Source organism: Myotis daubentonii, chromosome 4 (genome assembly GCF_963259705.1).
Source record: "Myotis daubentonii chromosome 4, mMyoDau2.1, whole genome shotgun sequence".
NCBI classification, from domain to species: domain Eukaryota; kingdom Metazoa; phylum Chordata; class Mammalia; order Chiroptera; family Vespertilionidae; genus Myotis; species Myotis daubentonii.
The window spans coordinates 4,188,789-4,205,341 of NC_081843.1; the positions used below are offsets into that span (position 1 = coordinate 4,188,789).

The 16,553-nt window shown below is 41.0% G+C and overlaps 1 protein-coding gene across 1 annotated transcript in view; it reads left to right on the forward strand.

Annotated features, from left to right (window-relative positions):
* LOC132232543 (phospholipid-transporting ATPase ABCA3-like) overlaps positions 1-16,553 on the forward strand; it is a 204,655-nt gene that overhangs the window by 85,760 nt on the left and 102,342 nt on the right. The window contains exons 7-8 of the mRNA XM_059691927.1: positions 5,130-5,246; positions 5,549-5,666. Coding sequence (XP_059547910.1) covers positions 5,130-5,246; positions 5,549-5,666 — 235 coding nt within the window. The remainder of the gene's footprint in view (positions 1-5,129; positions 5,247-5,548; positions 5,667-16,553) is intronic.

Here is a 16,553-nt window from a genome sequence, read left to right on the forward strand (position 1 = left end):
CTTGTTCCTGTTCTTAAGGGAAATGGTTTTAGTTTTTGCCCATTGAGTATGATGTTGGCTGTAGGTTTTTAATATAAGGCTCATATTATGTTGATGTATGATCCTTCTATTCCCACTTTGCTGAGCGTTTTTATCAGAAAAGTTTGTTGGACTTCGTCAAATGCCTTTTCTGCCTCAATTGATATGATTATGTGATTTTTGTCTCTCAATTTGTTTGTATGGTATATCACGTTTATTGATTTGCAGATATTGTACCAGCCTTGAATCCCTGGAATAAATCCCACTTGGTCATGGTGTACGATTTTTCTAATGTAATGCTCGATCGGTTTGCTAGAATTTTGTTGAGTTTAGCATCTATGTTCATCAGGGATATTGGCCTGTAATTCTCTTTCTTTGTGGTGTCTTTACCTGGTATTGGGATTACGGTAATGCTGGCTTCATAGAAAGAGCTTGGAAGTGTGCTTTCCTCTTGAATTTCTTGGAATAGTCTAAGAAGGATTGGTTTTAATTCTTCTTTGAATGTTTGGTAAAACTCCCTGTGAAGCCATCTGGTCCAGGGCTTTTGTTTGCTGGAAGCTTTTTGATGACTGCTTAAATTTCCTGCATAGTTACTGGCCTATTCAGGTTTTTTGATTCTTCCTGGTTGAGTTTTGGAAGCTTGTATTTTCTAGGAATGAGTCCATTTCATGGAGGTTGTCCATTTTGTTGGAGTAGAGGTGTTCGTAGTATTTTTTTACAATCCTTTGTATATCAGTGGGATCAGTTGTTACTTCACCTCTTTCATTTCTGATTTTGTTTATTTGGGTCTCTCTCTTTGTTTCTTGGTGAGTCTGGCTAGAGGTTCATCAATATTGTTTATCCTTTCAAAGAACCAGCTCTTGGTTTCATTGATCTTTTGTATTGTTTTTTTGGTCTCTATGTCATTTATTTCTGCTCTGATCTTTATTGTCTCCTTCCTTCTGGCTACTGTGGGCTTTTCTTGTTGCTCTCTTTCTAATTCTTTAAGTTGCAAGGTCAGGTAATTTATTACCTTTTTTTCTTGTTTTTTTGAGGTAGGCTTGTAGAGCTATGAACTTCCCTCTCAAGACTGCTTTCATTGTGTCCCATAGATTTTAGATTGTTGTGTTTTCATTTTCCTTTGTTTCCAGGATGCTTTTTATTTCTTCTTTGATCTCTTTGGTAACACAGTCATTGTTTAATAGCATGCTATTTAGCCTCCAAGTTTTTGATTTTTTCCCCATTGTTTTTATTGTAGTTGATTTCTAGTTTTATGCCACTGTGATCTGAGAAGATGCTTGTTATGATTTCTATCCTCTTGAATTTGAAGGGACTTTGCCTATGTCCTAATATGTGCTCTATCTTTGAAAATGTCCTGTGTGCACTGGAGAAGAATGTATATTCTGTTGCTTTGTGGTGAAATATTCTGAAGATGTCAATTAAGTCCATCTTATCTCGTGAGTCATTTAGGATTGCTGTTTCCTTACTGATTTTTTGTTTAGAGGATTTATCTAGTGATGTCAGTGGGGTATTAAGGTCCCCTACTATGACTGTATTACTATCAATCTCTCACTTGATATCTTCTAGAAGTTGTTTTATGTATTTGGGTGCTCCTGTATTGGGTGCATATATATTTACCAGAGTTATATCTTCTTGTTGAATTTTTCCCTTTAGTATTATGTAGTGGCCTTCCTTATCTCTTGTATTGGCCTTTACTTTGAGTTCTATTTTGTCATATATAAGTATCGCAACCCCAGCTTTTTTCTCATTTCCATTTGCCTGAAAATTTTTTTTCCATCCCTTCACTATCAGTCTGTGTGAATCCTTTGTTCTCAGGTGTATTTCTTGTAGACAGCAGATATATAGGTCGTGTTTTCTTATCCATTCAGCTATCCTATGTCTTTTGATTGGGTCATTTAATCCATTTACGTTTAATGTTGTTATTGATAAGTACTTGTTTGTCGTCATTTTTATTCTTAATGTTTGTGTTTCTTCTTGCCTTTATGTTTCTTTTTTTTTAAAGCAGTCCCTTTAGCATTTCTTGCATTGATGGCTTGGTGGTAATAAACTCTCAGTCTTTTTTTTTATCTGTGAAGCTCCTGATTCCACCTTCAATTTTGAATGATAGCCTTGCTGGGTATAGTATTCTGGGATTCAGTCCTTGGTTTGCATCACTTTGTATATTTCATTCCATTCCCTTCCAGCCTGGTGTGTTTCTGTTGAGAAATCTATTGATATTCTAATGGGAGATCCCTTGTATGTTACTTTCTGTCTCTGGCAGCTTTTAAGATTCGTACTTTGTTGTCGATGTTTGACAATTTAATTATGATGTGTCTTGGTGTTGGTCTTTTGGGGTTCATCTTGTTTGGGACTCTCTGTGCTTCTTGGATGTGCATGGTTCTTTTCTTGCCAATATCGGGGAAGTTTTCTGTCATTATTTCTCCGAACAGGTTTTGTATTCCTTGCTTCTCTTCCTCGCCTTCTGGTACCCCTATTATGCGGATGTTGTTTCGTTTTGTGTTGTCCCAAAGTTCCCTTAGGCTCTCCTCTTGCTTTTTAATTTTTCTTTCCAGTTGCTGCTGTGTTTGTGTGTTTTTCCCTACCTTGTCTTCTAGTTCGCTGATGCCTCAGCCTCTTCTAGTCTACTGTTCAAGCCTTCCATTGTGTTCTTTATTGCAGCTATGTCGTTCTTCATTTCCTCTTGGTTCCTTTTCATATTGGTGACATTCTCATTCAGCTCCTTATAATTCTCATTGAGTTGTGTGTGTTTGTCATTGAGTTGCGTGTATTTGTCATCCAGCTGTTTGAACATTCTTATGACCATTACTCTGAATTCTGTCTCTGAGAAGTTACTTGCCTTGGTTTCATTTAACTCCCTCTCTGGTGATTTCTCTTTTTCTTTCCTTTGGGGGTTGCTTTTTTGTCTCCCCATGTTTTTCTCTAATGTTTTAATTGTTTCTGTGTCCTAGATCTCACTGTTTTGCTACCCTGGTTCTTTAGAGGAGGGTGCTGCTTGTGTGATTTCTCGGATCTCCTGAGTTTGGTAGTCTAGCGTAGATCCCTACTTAAGCTGTTTGGGTTTTCTTGACGTGGGCCTGTGAGCTGGTAAGGTGCAACTGCGGTGTTCAGATGTCAGCAGCTGGGGAGGGATATGTTCCAATTTTTGCTGCCTTGCGTCCTTGGTTAAAATCGCCCATGCCCAGCAGGGGCTCTCGGAGGTACCCAGGAGCTGTCTGTCAGGGTGGTAGGGCTCAGGAGGCCTGCACACTGGAAAGGCACAACTGTGGTGTCCAGGGTTCTGTAGCTGTAGAGTGGGAAGACTCAGTTTTTGCTGCTGGGCCTGTGGTTGGAAACCCACACTCCCAGTGGTAGCTCACAGGGGCACCCGCAGTGTGCTTGCCAGCGTGGCACCCTGGCGCACTCTGAAGGGCCCTGTTGAAGCCAAGCAATCGAGGCGTCTGTGGGCAGGTATCCAAGATGAGGGTATTCAGAATTTCTATTGTTGGGACAGTGCACCCTTGTTAGGATAAGAACACGCCTATGGCCTGGTGGGCTCAGGAGGCCTGAGCGCTGAAAAAGCATGACTATAGTGTACAGAGTTCTGCAGCTGTGGAGTGGGAAGACTCAGGTTTTGCTGCTGCGCCTGCGGATGGATACACACCCTCCCAGTGGCAGCTCACAGGGTCCCCATGGTGCATTTGCGGCATGGATCTCCGAGTTACGCTGACGGGCCCTGGGGTTGAAGTTGTGCGACGGCGTCTATTGGCAGTTATTCAGGAGAGTGAATTCAGAATTTCTCCAGTGGGGCAGTGCGTCACTGTCTGTACAATATCACACTGAGTGGAGGGCTCCCAGCGGCTCCCAGGGTCTGCCTGTGGGGTGGTGGTCTCCAGATGCTTGTCTTCTGGAAACCGCGGTTCTGACGGTGCATGCAGAGCTCTGACGCACCCTAAAGGGCTCTGGAGTTGAAATTGTGTGACAGTGTCTATTGGCAGTTATTCAGGAGAGTGAATTCAGATCTTTACTGTGGGGCAGTGCACCCTGTCTGCACAGTATCGCACTCAGCGGGAGCCTGCATTGGCCTCCAGGGGCTGCCTGTGGGGTGGTGGGCTCCAGAGGTTTGCACGCTGGAAACGCACCAATGTGGCGCCCAGAGGTCTGCTGCTGGGGAGGGGGAGGCCGCACTCACCACTGTGGATGTGATGCTTCCCGGAGGTGTTGATCCCAAGGTCTGGGAGTGTGCGGGTGGGGCAGCTGTACCTTGGCTGGAGTGGCTGCTGGGTCAGCGTCCAAGGCCTGTCTGGGTGGTGGTGTTGATGAGTTCCCAGATGGCCGTTCTCCCCTTCAAGATGGCGTGGACTCCGTGCCCGAGTCCTGCAGTCCTGGGAGTGCCCGCAGTGCAGCAGTCTTTCCCTGTCCAGGGGAGTTTCTCCATGTCCGCTGGCCCCTGGCACTCCTGTTGGATCTGTCCCTCACTCACACACACACACCACATGCATACACACACTCTCCCTTCACCCTCTCATTCACGCACATCCTCTCCCTCACCTCAGTCCTGCCAACCGCCATCTTCTGAATTTATCTTTCTTTGTCTGACTTATTTCACTTAGCACAATGTCTTCAAAGACAATCAAAATTGAGTTTTGCAGGCTCCCTATATTGCCCCCACACATGCATATTATCCACATCCCCCACCAGGGTGGTCTATTTGTTATGATTGATGAACCTGCATTGACACATCAAAATAATTTATAGCCTGAGTTTAAATGAGCCTTCATTCGTGGTGGTGTATATTCCTTTAATACCTCCTGGAAGAGGATGTAATTAATAGGAAGGAAATATGAATCTAAGTGGTGTATAGTTTCATTTAAGTGTTTTTTTATGTCTTAACAATATCTGATTCTGGAGAAATCATGTCAGAGATTATAAGCATCACAGCATTGCCATTCACTGGCTGAATAACTCTAATCAAGTCACTTGACATTCTGAGCTTTGATTTCCACCTCCATGAACTGGACATGATGTGACATAACCCATTTTGGTTGTAGTGAAAAGTCAATTGGATCATGTTGTGAATGCATTTTGTACCAGGACAAATTTTATACATTTGGTTTGTATTAACTCTTCCACAGGAGTACCAGCTCATGATCGGACTCAGCAATTGGATGCTCTGGGCTGCCTACTTCTTCACGTTTCTCATGTTGTATTTGGTTATCATCTTTTTGACGTGCCTACTTTTCTTTGTCAAGGCAAGTGTCTGTTTGCTGCAGCTCAACTTTAAGAGGGAAACAGAGACCCAGTGCGGGCGGGCCGCTAGCATTCGGGTTGGCAGGGAGTGAGTGTGTGCCTGCTTCATCCCTGACAGAGTAGCCTTTAAACCTCCATGTGTGGAGCTTCTGTAGACAGTGACTGTTTACTCTCCATCTCCCTGATCATTGCCATCAGTTTCACCAGGACTATTAAGATACTTACAGATACTTTGTCTCTCCATTTTTGTTTTGCTGTGACCACTGAGCGTGTGACTAACCTGGCTTCCTGGTTGTTTTGCTAGATGAAACCTTTGCCGATCATCCAGTACAGTGACCCGTCTCTTGTTTTTGTCTTTTTGCTGTGTTTTGCCATCGCCACAATATTCTTCAGCTTTATGGTCAGCACATTTTTCAGTAAAGGTGAGTCTAAACCTCCTCCTGGGAAAGCTTCTCTGTGATTAAATGAGGATCATATTTGGAAGCTCCTTCTGAACTTTAGTTGTAACCTCATCGATTGCCTCTGTTTACTGAAAAAAACAAGTATATGAACTTGAAATGATTTGAAAAGGAATGAAGAGAGCATTAAAGTTAATGTAGTGCAGCATTTGTATGCTAAAGGATAAACATCAAGGTAAGACCGTATCTGTGTCTCTCTAACCTTTAGCTGCTAACTCTGCATGGCGTCTGTTTATTCATCTTCCAGGAAGGGCTGAGACTGAGCTGGCTTCCGTGTACTCTGCCACAGAGACTCACGTCTGCCCGTATCTGGTGAAGAAACTGTGGTCTGTGGAGGAAGAAAACAACAAAATTGCTTCACTGAAAGGAAGGGTCCTTGCACTTACTAATAGATTCTTATTGTATGCCATGTATTTGAAATGCAGTGCCTGCCCCATGGATCTGACACTGAATATCAATCACACACAAAAATGATTTGACAGACATGCAGAGAGCGATGCAAATCAGTGGAGCGCAATGCACACGTGAAAAAGGGTTAAAATGCTCCAACTCCAGGTTGAAGCTGTGGGAAACCTAAGAATGCCTGCTGTAGAGGTGGTTTTCAAACACCATTGAAGGATTGGGAGGCTGTGTTCATTCATTCATTCATCCCTTCCTTTATGCTGGCATGTTATCTACTATACAAAGGCAAATAAAAGTTGTTTCCTTGCATTCTAAAAAATATTTTTATTGAAATCAGAGAGGAAGAGAGAGGGAGAGAGAAATAGAAACATCAATGATGAGACTCATGGATCAGTTGCCTCCTGCATGCTCCCTACTGGGAATCGAGCCCACAACCCAGGCATGTGCCCTGACCGGGAATTGATCTGTGACCTTCTGGTTCATAGGTCAATGTTCAGCCACTGAGCCATGTCGGCCAGGCTATTTCCTTGCCCTTTTGAGGGCTCACATGTCAATAGTAGACATGACCAAATAGCTCTATTTCATTCTAATTTTTTTCAGTACATTATCATGAGTATTATTAATTGATTGGTCCTCACAAGGCACAGGATTATACATAAAACCTACAAGCAGCACTCCCCACCAAAAAAAGGAACACCCAAACCAGGTGGTAAAGAAGTAATATGTCAAAGTGAGGCAGAGTCTATTATACCAAAGAGTAAAATAAGGGAAGAACAAATACTAATGTTTCTATTTGGACAACCTAGATATTCTGAACATTTTGTGTGTCTGCTGTCACATATGAGTAAGCACTTCACTATGGTACATAGTTAAGAATGGGGTTGCTGGTCACAGTGTTTGTGAATGTCCTAACTGACCCAAGGAAGACGGTGCCTTGCATGGATAGTCCCACTGGAAGGAGACAAACATTCCTATTGCTCCATATACTTGCCAGAGTTTAGTGCTGTCAAACTTGCATTTGTGCTGCCCTAGAAATATGAATGTAACCTTATGGTAATTTTTAAGTTTATTTTTTTTAAATATATATTTTATTGATTTTTTACAGAGAGGAAGGGAGAGGGATATAGAGTTAGAAACATTGATGAGAGAGAAACATTGATCAGCTGCCTCCTGCACACCTCCTACTGGGGATGTGCCCTCAACTAAGGTACATGCCCTTGACCAGAATCAAACCTGGGACCCTTCAGTCCACAGGCCGATGCTCTATCCACTGAGCCAAACCGGTTAGGGCTTACAGTTTATTTTAAAAATTTTATTATTACAGTTGATATTCAACATTATTTTATATTACTTTCAGGTGTATAGCATAATGGCTAGACAATCATATACTTTACACAGTGTTCCCCTTGATATTTCTAGTAACCACCTGTCACCATACATAGGTCTGACCATATTATTGACTATATCCCCTTTACACCCCATGACTATTTTGTAACTACCAATTTGTACTTTTTTTATATTGTTATTTTTTTATTGTTTTATTGCTTAATCAATTTGTACTTTTTAACCCTTCATCTTTGTTACCCAGTCCCCCACCTCCTCTCCTCTCTGGCAACCATCAGTTTGTTTTCTTTATTAGTCTGTTTCTATTTTGTTTTTTGTTTTTGTTTTGTTTTTTTAGATTCAAATGTAAGTGAAATTATATGGCACTTGTCTTTCTTAATCTGGCATATTTCACTTAGCATAATCTCTCCAGATCCATCATGCTGTTGAAATTGGTAAAATATCATTATTTTTAATAGTTGAGTAATATCCCATTATGTATATGTGCCACCACTTTATTCACTCATCTATTGATGAGCACTTGGGGTTGTTTGATATCTTGGCTATTGTACATAACACTGCAATGAAAATAGAGGTGCACATATATTTTCAAATTAGTTTTTTGGGTTTCTTTGGGCATATAGCCAGAAGTGTAATTGCTACATAATAAGGCAGTTCCATTTTTAATTTTTTGAGGAAACTTCATACTGTTTTCCACAGTGGCTGCACCAGTCTTCATTCCCACCAGCAGTGCACGAGGGTTCCCTTTCTTCACATCCTTGCCAGCCTTGTTTGTTGATTTACTGATAATAGCCATTCTGACAGGTGTGAGGGGTTATCTCATTGTGGTTTTAATTTGCATCCCTCTGATGATTAGTGATGTCAAGCATCTTGTCATATGTCTGTTGGCCATCTGCATGTCCTTTTTGGAGAAGTGTCTGTTCAGGTTCTTTGCCATTTTTAATCAGATTGTGTGTTTTTTGGCGTTGAGTTGTATAAGTTCTTTTAAAATTTTGGGTATTAACTCCTTACTAAATGTATGTTCTCCTATTCAGTAAGTTGTCTTTTTGTTTTGTTGATGATGTCCTTTGCTGTGCAAAACCTTTTACATTTTATTTTATTTTTTCCATCACCATTTATCCTCTCTATGCCTTCTTCTACCCCACCCCACCCCAATTATCGCACTGTTGTCCATGTCCCTGAGTGCTCTCTTTTTTTCTCAAACCCTCTCCCTCTCTCCCCTAGTGCCCTGCCCTCCACCAGGGCTGTCTGCTTGCACTCCATCTATGAGTCTGTCTCTATTTTGCTTGTTTGTTAGATTCCACATATGAGTGAAATCATGTGATATTTGTCTTTCTCTGACTGGCTTATTTCACTTGGCATAATGCTCTCCAGGTCCTTGAAGCATTGTCCTATACACCAAACAACAACACACACTTTTTAGTTTGATATAGTCCAATTTGTTTACTTTTTGTTTGTTTCTATTGCCCGAAGAAATATATCAGAAAAAAATATTGGCATAAGAAATGCCTGAGATTTTATTGCTTATGTTTTCTTCTAAAATTTTTATGGTTTCAAGTCTTACATTAAGTCTTTAATTCATTTTGAGTTTATTTTTATGTATGGTGTAAGAAGGTAGTCTAGTTTTATTTTTTGGTCAATTATCCATACAATTTCTCAGCACCATTTATTGAATAGACTGTCTTTACTCCATTGTATATTTTTGCCTCCTTTGTCTAATATTAATTGACCATAAAGGTGTGGGCTTATTTCTTGGCTCTCTAGTGTGTTCCATTGCTCTATATGTATGTTTTTATGCCAGTACATGCTGTATACTACCAAGATATAGTAGTACTACTGTATCTTGGTAGTATAGTTTGATATCTGATAGCGTGACCCCTCCAACTTTTTTCTTCTTTTTCAAGATTGCTGTGGCTATTCAGGGTCTTTAGCAGTTCCATATACATTTTTGAAATACTTTTTCTAGTTTTGAGAAATATACCATTGGTATTTTGATGGGAATTGTGTTGAATCTGTAGACTGCTTTGGGTAGTATGGACATTTAAACAATGTTAATATTTCCTATCAATAAGCATGTTATATGGCTCCATTTTTTGTATCTTCTTCAATTTCTTTTTTCAATGTTTTATAACTTTCCAAATATAGGACTTTTACCTTCTTGGTTAGAATTATTCCTAGGTATTTTATTTTTCTGATGCAATTATAAACGGTGTTGTTTATCCTTAGGTTCTCTTTCTGGTAGTTCAATATTGGTGTATAGAAATGCAACCAGCCCTAGCTGGTTTGGCTCGGTGGATAGAGTGTCGACCTGCAGACTGAAGGGTCCCGGGTTCAATTCTGGTTAAGGGCACATGCCCAGGTTGCAGGCTCAATCCCCAGTAGGGGGCATGCAGGAGGCAGCCAATCAATGATTCTCTCTCATCATTGATATTTCTATCTCTCCCTCTCTCTTCCTCTCTGAAATCAATCAATCAATCAATAAAAATAAATAAATAACATGCAACCAGCCCTGGCTAGTGTTGCCCAGGGGCTAGAGCATTGACCTACAACCTGATACTGCTACAGCCTCCTCTGGGGCCTGCAGCTGGCTCTGGAAGGCTGACAGGAGGTGGCCAGGCTCCACAGCTTTGTTTGTCTGGAATGCTGATTGCCTGACAACCGTGTTCACACCTCTCATTCCCTAACCAGGTTCAGTCACAGCTCATACTGACCCCCCTGCAGGAATGCTCACTGCATCTGTTCTGCCTGGTTGAAGAGAGTGCCAGCAGCAATCTGATGCCTCTTGTCGCCAGGCTGAGCCCCTTAGTGAGCCCTGGGGTATGAGATCCAGGATGCGTTTCTGAGCCATCTCAACTCTTCTACCTTCCCACTTCCCTGGTTTGCTATTTGCCCACCTTCATTTTTCAATGCATGGATCTCTTAGATGTATTTGTACATTGAGCAGGGATTTCTTTGTTGAATTATAGCTGTTTAAATTGTGGAAACTTCAAGGAGAGACCAAGGTGTGACCTCTCATGATGCCATTTATTTGACCAGTAACACAGTCTTTTGATAATTATACCTTTGCAGTCATTGTTGAAAATGGGAAGTGTAAGTCCTCCAATTTTATTCTCTGTTTTGGCTGTTCAGAGTCCCAGGCAATTCTACACAAGTTTTAGGATTGGCTTTTTTATTTCTCCAGAAAAGATCATTGGGATTTTTCGAGAAAATTGCTATGGGAGTATTGCTCTTAACAATTTTAAGCCTTGTAATTCATGAACATGAGATGTTGTTTCATTTATTTAGGTATTCTTTAATTTCATTTCTTGCAACTCCTTGGTTTAGTTTTATTCCTAATTATGTTTTTTCTTTCTGTGTGTTTAAAAGTGGAATTCCTTTTAATTTTAGATTGTTTATTGCTAGTGTATAAAAATTCAACTGATTTTTTTGAATTGATCTTGTACCTTGTAACAATGCTAAATTTATTAGTTATATCTTTTTTGTAGAATCTTTAGGTTTTTCTACATATAAGATCATGTCTTCTGCAAATAAAAGTAATAGAAATAAGTTTACTTCTTCTCCAATTTAGATGACTTTTATTTCTTTTTCTTGCCTACTTTCTCTGGCTAGAACTGCCAGTGCAGTGTTAAATAGAAATGGTGAAAACAAGCATCCTTGTCTTGTTCCTGGTCTGAGGGGGCAGTTTCACTCTTTGCCCATTAAGATTGTTAGGTAAAGTAGTTAGCAGTGTTGTTCAAGTCCTCTGTTTACTTATTCATCTTCTGTCTAGTTGTTTTCTCCATTATCGAAGGCAGGGTATTGAAGTCTCCAACTATTACCACAGTTTTTTTTTTCCCTTTGATCTGTCAGTTTTTCTCTATATATTTTGGGGTTTTGTTATTATATGAATATATATGTGTATATATACATATACATATATATTTAGTTTTTAAAAATTATATTTTTATTGATTTCAGGGAGGAAGGGAGAGGGAGAGAGAGACAGAAACATCAATGATGAGAGAGAATCATTGATTGACTCCCTCATGCATGCCCCCTACTGCAGATAGAGCTGCAACCTGGGCATGTGCCCTGACTGGGACCTTCTGTTTCATAGGTTGACCTTCTCTTTCATAGGTTGATGCTCAACCACTTAGCAACTCTAGCTGGGCTGAACATATATTTTTAATTGTTATATTTTTGAAGGATTGACACTTTTATCAATATAAATGTAACTCTTATAACAATTTTTTTTACTTATTGTCCATATTGTCTGATATTAATATTGTTACCCCAGCTATATGGTTATTATTTGTATGGAATGTCTTTTATCACTGTTATGCTTTCAACCAATTCATATCTTTGGATTATTTATTTATTTATTTTTATTGAATTCATTGGGGTGACAGTGGTTAATAAAATTATATGGGTTTCAAGTGTACAATTCTCTATAATACATCATCTGTACATTGTATTGCGTGTTCATCACCCAAAATCAAGTCTCCTGCCCCTTTACCCTCTTCTACCTGTCTCCACCCTACGTCTACCCTTTCCTCTGATAATCACCATACTGTTGTCTGTGTCTATGAGTTTTTCGGTGTTTTTTGTTTTTTTGGTTTTTTTTTTGTTTGTTTGTTTTTTGCTTAATCCCTTTAGCTTTTTCATTCAACCCTCCAACCTCCTTCCCCCCTGGCAACATTCAGTCTGTTCTCTGTGTCTAGGAGGGTTTCAATTTTGTTTGTTCATTTTGTTCTTTAGATTTTACTATTCTAGTAAGTTAAATCATATGGTACTTGTATTCCTCTGACTGGCTTGTTTCACTTAGTGAAATACCCTCTGGGACCATCATGCTGTTGCAAAAGTAAGATTTCCTTTGGCTTTATGGCTGAATAGTATTCCATTGTGTAAATGTACCACAGCTTTTTTTTTTTTTTTTTTTAATGTTTGAGACCAAGCGTCCCTGTCTTACTACGGAAATGAGTCAGACAGAGATTGTAGGAAACACTTACTCTCAGCAGGGGGGAGGGTGTACCACAGCTTTTTAAGTCACTAATCCACTGATGGACATTTGGGCTGCTTCCAAATCTTGGCTATTGTAAATAATGCTGCAATGAACATAGCAGTGTATATATTCTTTCTTTTGAGCTGGTGTTTTGGTTTCCTTGGTTATATTCCCAGAAGTGAATTGCTGGGCAATAAAGCTCTTTCATTTTTAGTTTTTTTAAAGAACCTCCATACTGTTTTCCACAGTGGCTGCACCAGTCTGCATTCCCAGCAACAGTGCATGAGGGTTCCCTTTTCTCCACGTCCTGACCAACACTTGTTTGTTGTTTTATTGATGACTAGAGGCCCAGTGCGTGATTGAAATTGCGTGAGGAGGCGCCCCACCTCCCTCCATGCAAGGAGGCACCCCACGGGGGCCTGGGACCTGTGCCTGACTCACAGCGTCCCCTGGCCCCCTGCCTGTGTCCACTCCGGGGCTGCCCAAGCTGCTGCACTGGCTCGGGCAGGCCCCCCTGTCTCTGTCTCCCTCTCCACTCCAGGCCTTACCTGTGCGTGCAACCTCCTCCTGTCCAGTCATGAACCGTTTCGGCGTCCTGGCCTAATTTGCATATTACCTCTTTTTATATAAATAGTCACTCTGACAAGTATGAGGTGTTATCTCATTGTGGTTTTAATTTACATTTCTCTGATGATTAGTGATGTTGAGAATCTTGACGTATGTTTATTGTCATCTGTCTGTCCTCTTTGAAGAAGTGTCTATTCAGGTCCTTTGCCCATTTTTAATTGGATTATTTGTAGTTTTTGGTGTTCAGTTGTATAAGTTTTTAATATAATTTTAGATATTAACTCCTTATTAGGTGTAATATTGCTGAATATGTTCTCCCATTCAGTGGGTTGTTTTCTTTGTTTTGTTGATGGTTTTCTTTGTAGAAAAACTTTTTAGTTTGACTCAGTTCTATTTGTTTATTTTTTTCTTTTGTTTCCATTTACTGAGAACATATATTAGAAAAAAATATTGTTATGAGAAGTGTCCAAAATTTCACTGCTCATGTTTTCTTTTGCAATTTTAATGGTTTCAAGTCTTATATTTAAGTATTAATCCATTTTGAGTGTATTTTTGTGTATTTTTGTACATATATGTCCAATTTTCTCAACACTGTTTATTGAATAGACTGTCTTTACCCCATTGTATATTCTTTCCTTCTTTGTCAGATATTAATTAACCATAATAAAGGTATGGGTTTACTTCTGGATTCTCTAGTCTTTTCCATTAATCTATATGTCTGTTTTTATGTGCGTACCATGCTATTTTGATTACTATGGCATTGTATATAGTCTGATATCAGGTAGAGTGATTCTTCTAAATGTCGTTCTTTTGCTGCTGTTAAGATTCTTTTTTTGTTTTTAATCTTTGACATTTAAAAATATTGTGTGTCTTTTTCCTTCACTAAGTTAGTGAAGTTTTCAGTCATTATTTCTTCAAATAAGTTCTCAATCTCTTGCTCTGTCTCTTCTTGTGGTGCCCCTATAATTTTTGTGTTGTCACCCTTTATGTTGTTTGAAAGGTTCCTTAAACTATCCTCCTGTTTTAAATCCTTTTTTTCTTTTTGTGTTTCATATTGGGTGTTTTTTGCTACCTTTTCTTCCAAATTGTTGATTCAGTCCTCTGTTTCATTCAACCTACTGTTGGTTTCTTCTAGTATACTCTTCATTTCAGATATTCTAGTCTTCATTTCTGACTGGTTCTTTTCCATGGTTTCTATGTCCTTTCTTGTGCTGTAGAAGATCTCACTAAGTTCTTTGAAGTTCTCTCTAAGTTTCTTGAGCTTCCTTATAATCATTTTCTTGAACTCTCTATCGTAAATTGCGTGCCACCATTTCATTTAGCTTTTTTCTGGTTATTTCTTTTGTTCTTTCCTTTGGGAATGTTTCTTTGTCTCCCCATTTTTGCTGCCTCTTGTGTTTGTATCTATGTATTAGGTAAAAATTCTATGTCTCCCAGTCTTGATAGGATTTCCTTGTGTAGTAGGTGTCCTGTGAGACCCAGTGTGCAGTCTCCTTCACCACCTGGACTGGATGTTCAAGGAATGTCCTTTGTGTGGGTTTTGTGAGCCTTCCTGCTGTAATTGACTCTTGATTGCTCTTGGCCCCTTTGTGTAGTGTCAACTCTCAGGTTGGTTGCATGTAACAGATTCCTACCCCTCCCCCCAAACACACACACACACACACACACACACACACACACACACACACACACACTGTGTGAACTGCAGTGCTGCTCTTGACCACATGAAGTGGGAATTTGCCTCCACCCTGCACAGTGTCTGGTGCCTGCTGAGAGCTTCCTTTGGATATACTGTGTGTGATGCTAGTGGATCCTGCTCTGATGTTGTCTAAAGCAGGCTACTGGGTGTGTCTATTTTGAAGCCTCTGGATAGGGACTCTGGTGCAGGTCAATGTAGATGCTTCTTGAGACTTGCCCTGGGGATCCTTTTTGGAGCTACAGAGTGATGCAGTTTGCGGCTGTCTCTACTGGGCCTTAGCAAGCATGGGAAGGACCAAGCTGCACACAAGGCTTCCTTCCCTCAGTACCGAGTTGGTGGCAATTAGCAATAGGCCCAAGGCACCCTGATATCCATCTCTGCCTTTCTCCACCTGCTTCTGCCAGTCACTGAAAGAGCCCCTGACAGTACTTGAGTTGCGTGAGGTAGGTTCTCATGGACTCACCAGGTAGGGATGAGTTGTGTTCACCAGACTGATACAGGTTCAAGCTTGGAGACAATTCTGTGTCTGAGGCCACTCAGCAACTGTCCCAGGGTATACCAAGTCTAGCTGCTCCACACTTGATGCCCGTGGACCTTTGTGGTTAGCTGGTTCTTCAGGAGTTGTCAGGGTGAGACTAGCAGAGTTTATCAGGTCCAAACAGCCCAAGATTTGGCCTTGTGAAGGGAAGTCTCTGAACCAGCCAGGTGTGTGAAGGAAAATTGGCCCTTGTCCCTAGAGCCATACAATTCAATAAATCCCAGATTCTTCTGGAAGCCTATGCTCAGCAGCGTGGGGACCCTGGGATTCATGAGGGTGGGGCTAGTGGACCTCCCCTTAGGGGGATGTTCTAGTCAGGCTTGGGGGAAAGGACAAGGAGTAGCTCCTCCCACAAAGCAACACAGTCTGTCTTGGATTTGGCCCAGTGCTTAGCAGGTCATGGCCACCAGGATTTGAGAGATCAGAGTCTGGAGGGTGGGTCTCGTGGATATCCTTGGAGGGGGAGCCCCAGTCAGGTTAACAAGAAAGTTGGGGAGGTGGATATCTATTGTCTTAAAACCATACAATTCAGTCACTGAGTCCGCCTGTATCTCTATACTCTGGCCCAGGCAGCTGTCTCCTCAGCAGGGTAGTGAGCTCCACAGGGTGGGGGGACAAGAAGTCTAGAGGGTGGGGTTATTGCATTCCCCCAGGCTGATGCTATAAGCAGAGGACTGCTCCACCCAAGAAATATGGCTTCTGAGCATGGAAGAGGGACTCAGCACGGGGATCCTGACAGCTGTCTCTTCAGCTTACTTCCCAGAGCCACAAACTCCAGTCTCTCCTCACACAACTCTAGTCCACTTCACCCTCTCTTCACCAGAGCCTAAGTTAAGGGGATACAAATGAGATTGTGTGCATTGACCCTTTAAGAGGATGCCAGGGTTTGTCCATATATGTGTGTGCCTCTTACCGGTGCTCTGTGGTGGGGAGCCCAGTGTGGGGCTGAGACCCTTTGCTCTTCAGGGGGAACATTTGCAGCTGAAATATCCCCTGGGAATCTCAGCTGCCCTCCCACCCACCATGGGAGTCTGGCCAGTTCTTTTCTCATCTCTATCTTTTCTACCAGTCTCAATGTGACCTCTTTTGTAAATCCTTGCTTATAAGACTTCTCTTCAGCTAGTGTTCAGTTGGTTATTCAGGTTGATTGTTTTATATTTTGTTTGTAATTCCAGTTTGGTCCTGGGAGGAGGTGAGTGTATCTTCCACCTACTGTGCCACTATCTTGAATTGCTGGGGATCATTTTTTTTTTAGTCCCTTGCTTCCTCTCCTCCTCCCTTTCCTTTCTCCTCCTCCTCCTCCTCTTTCATTTTGTTGTAT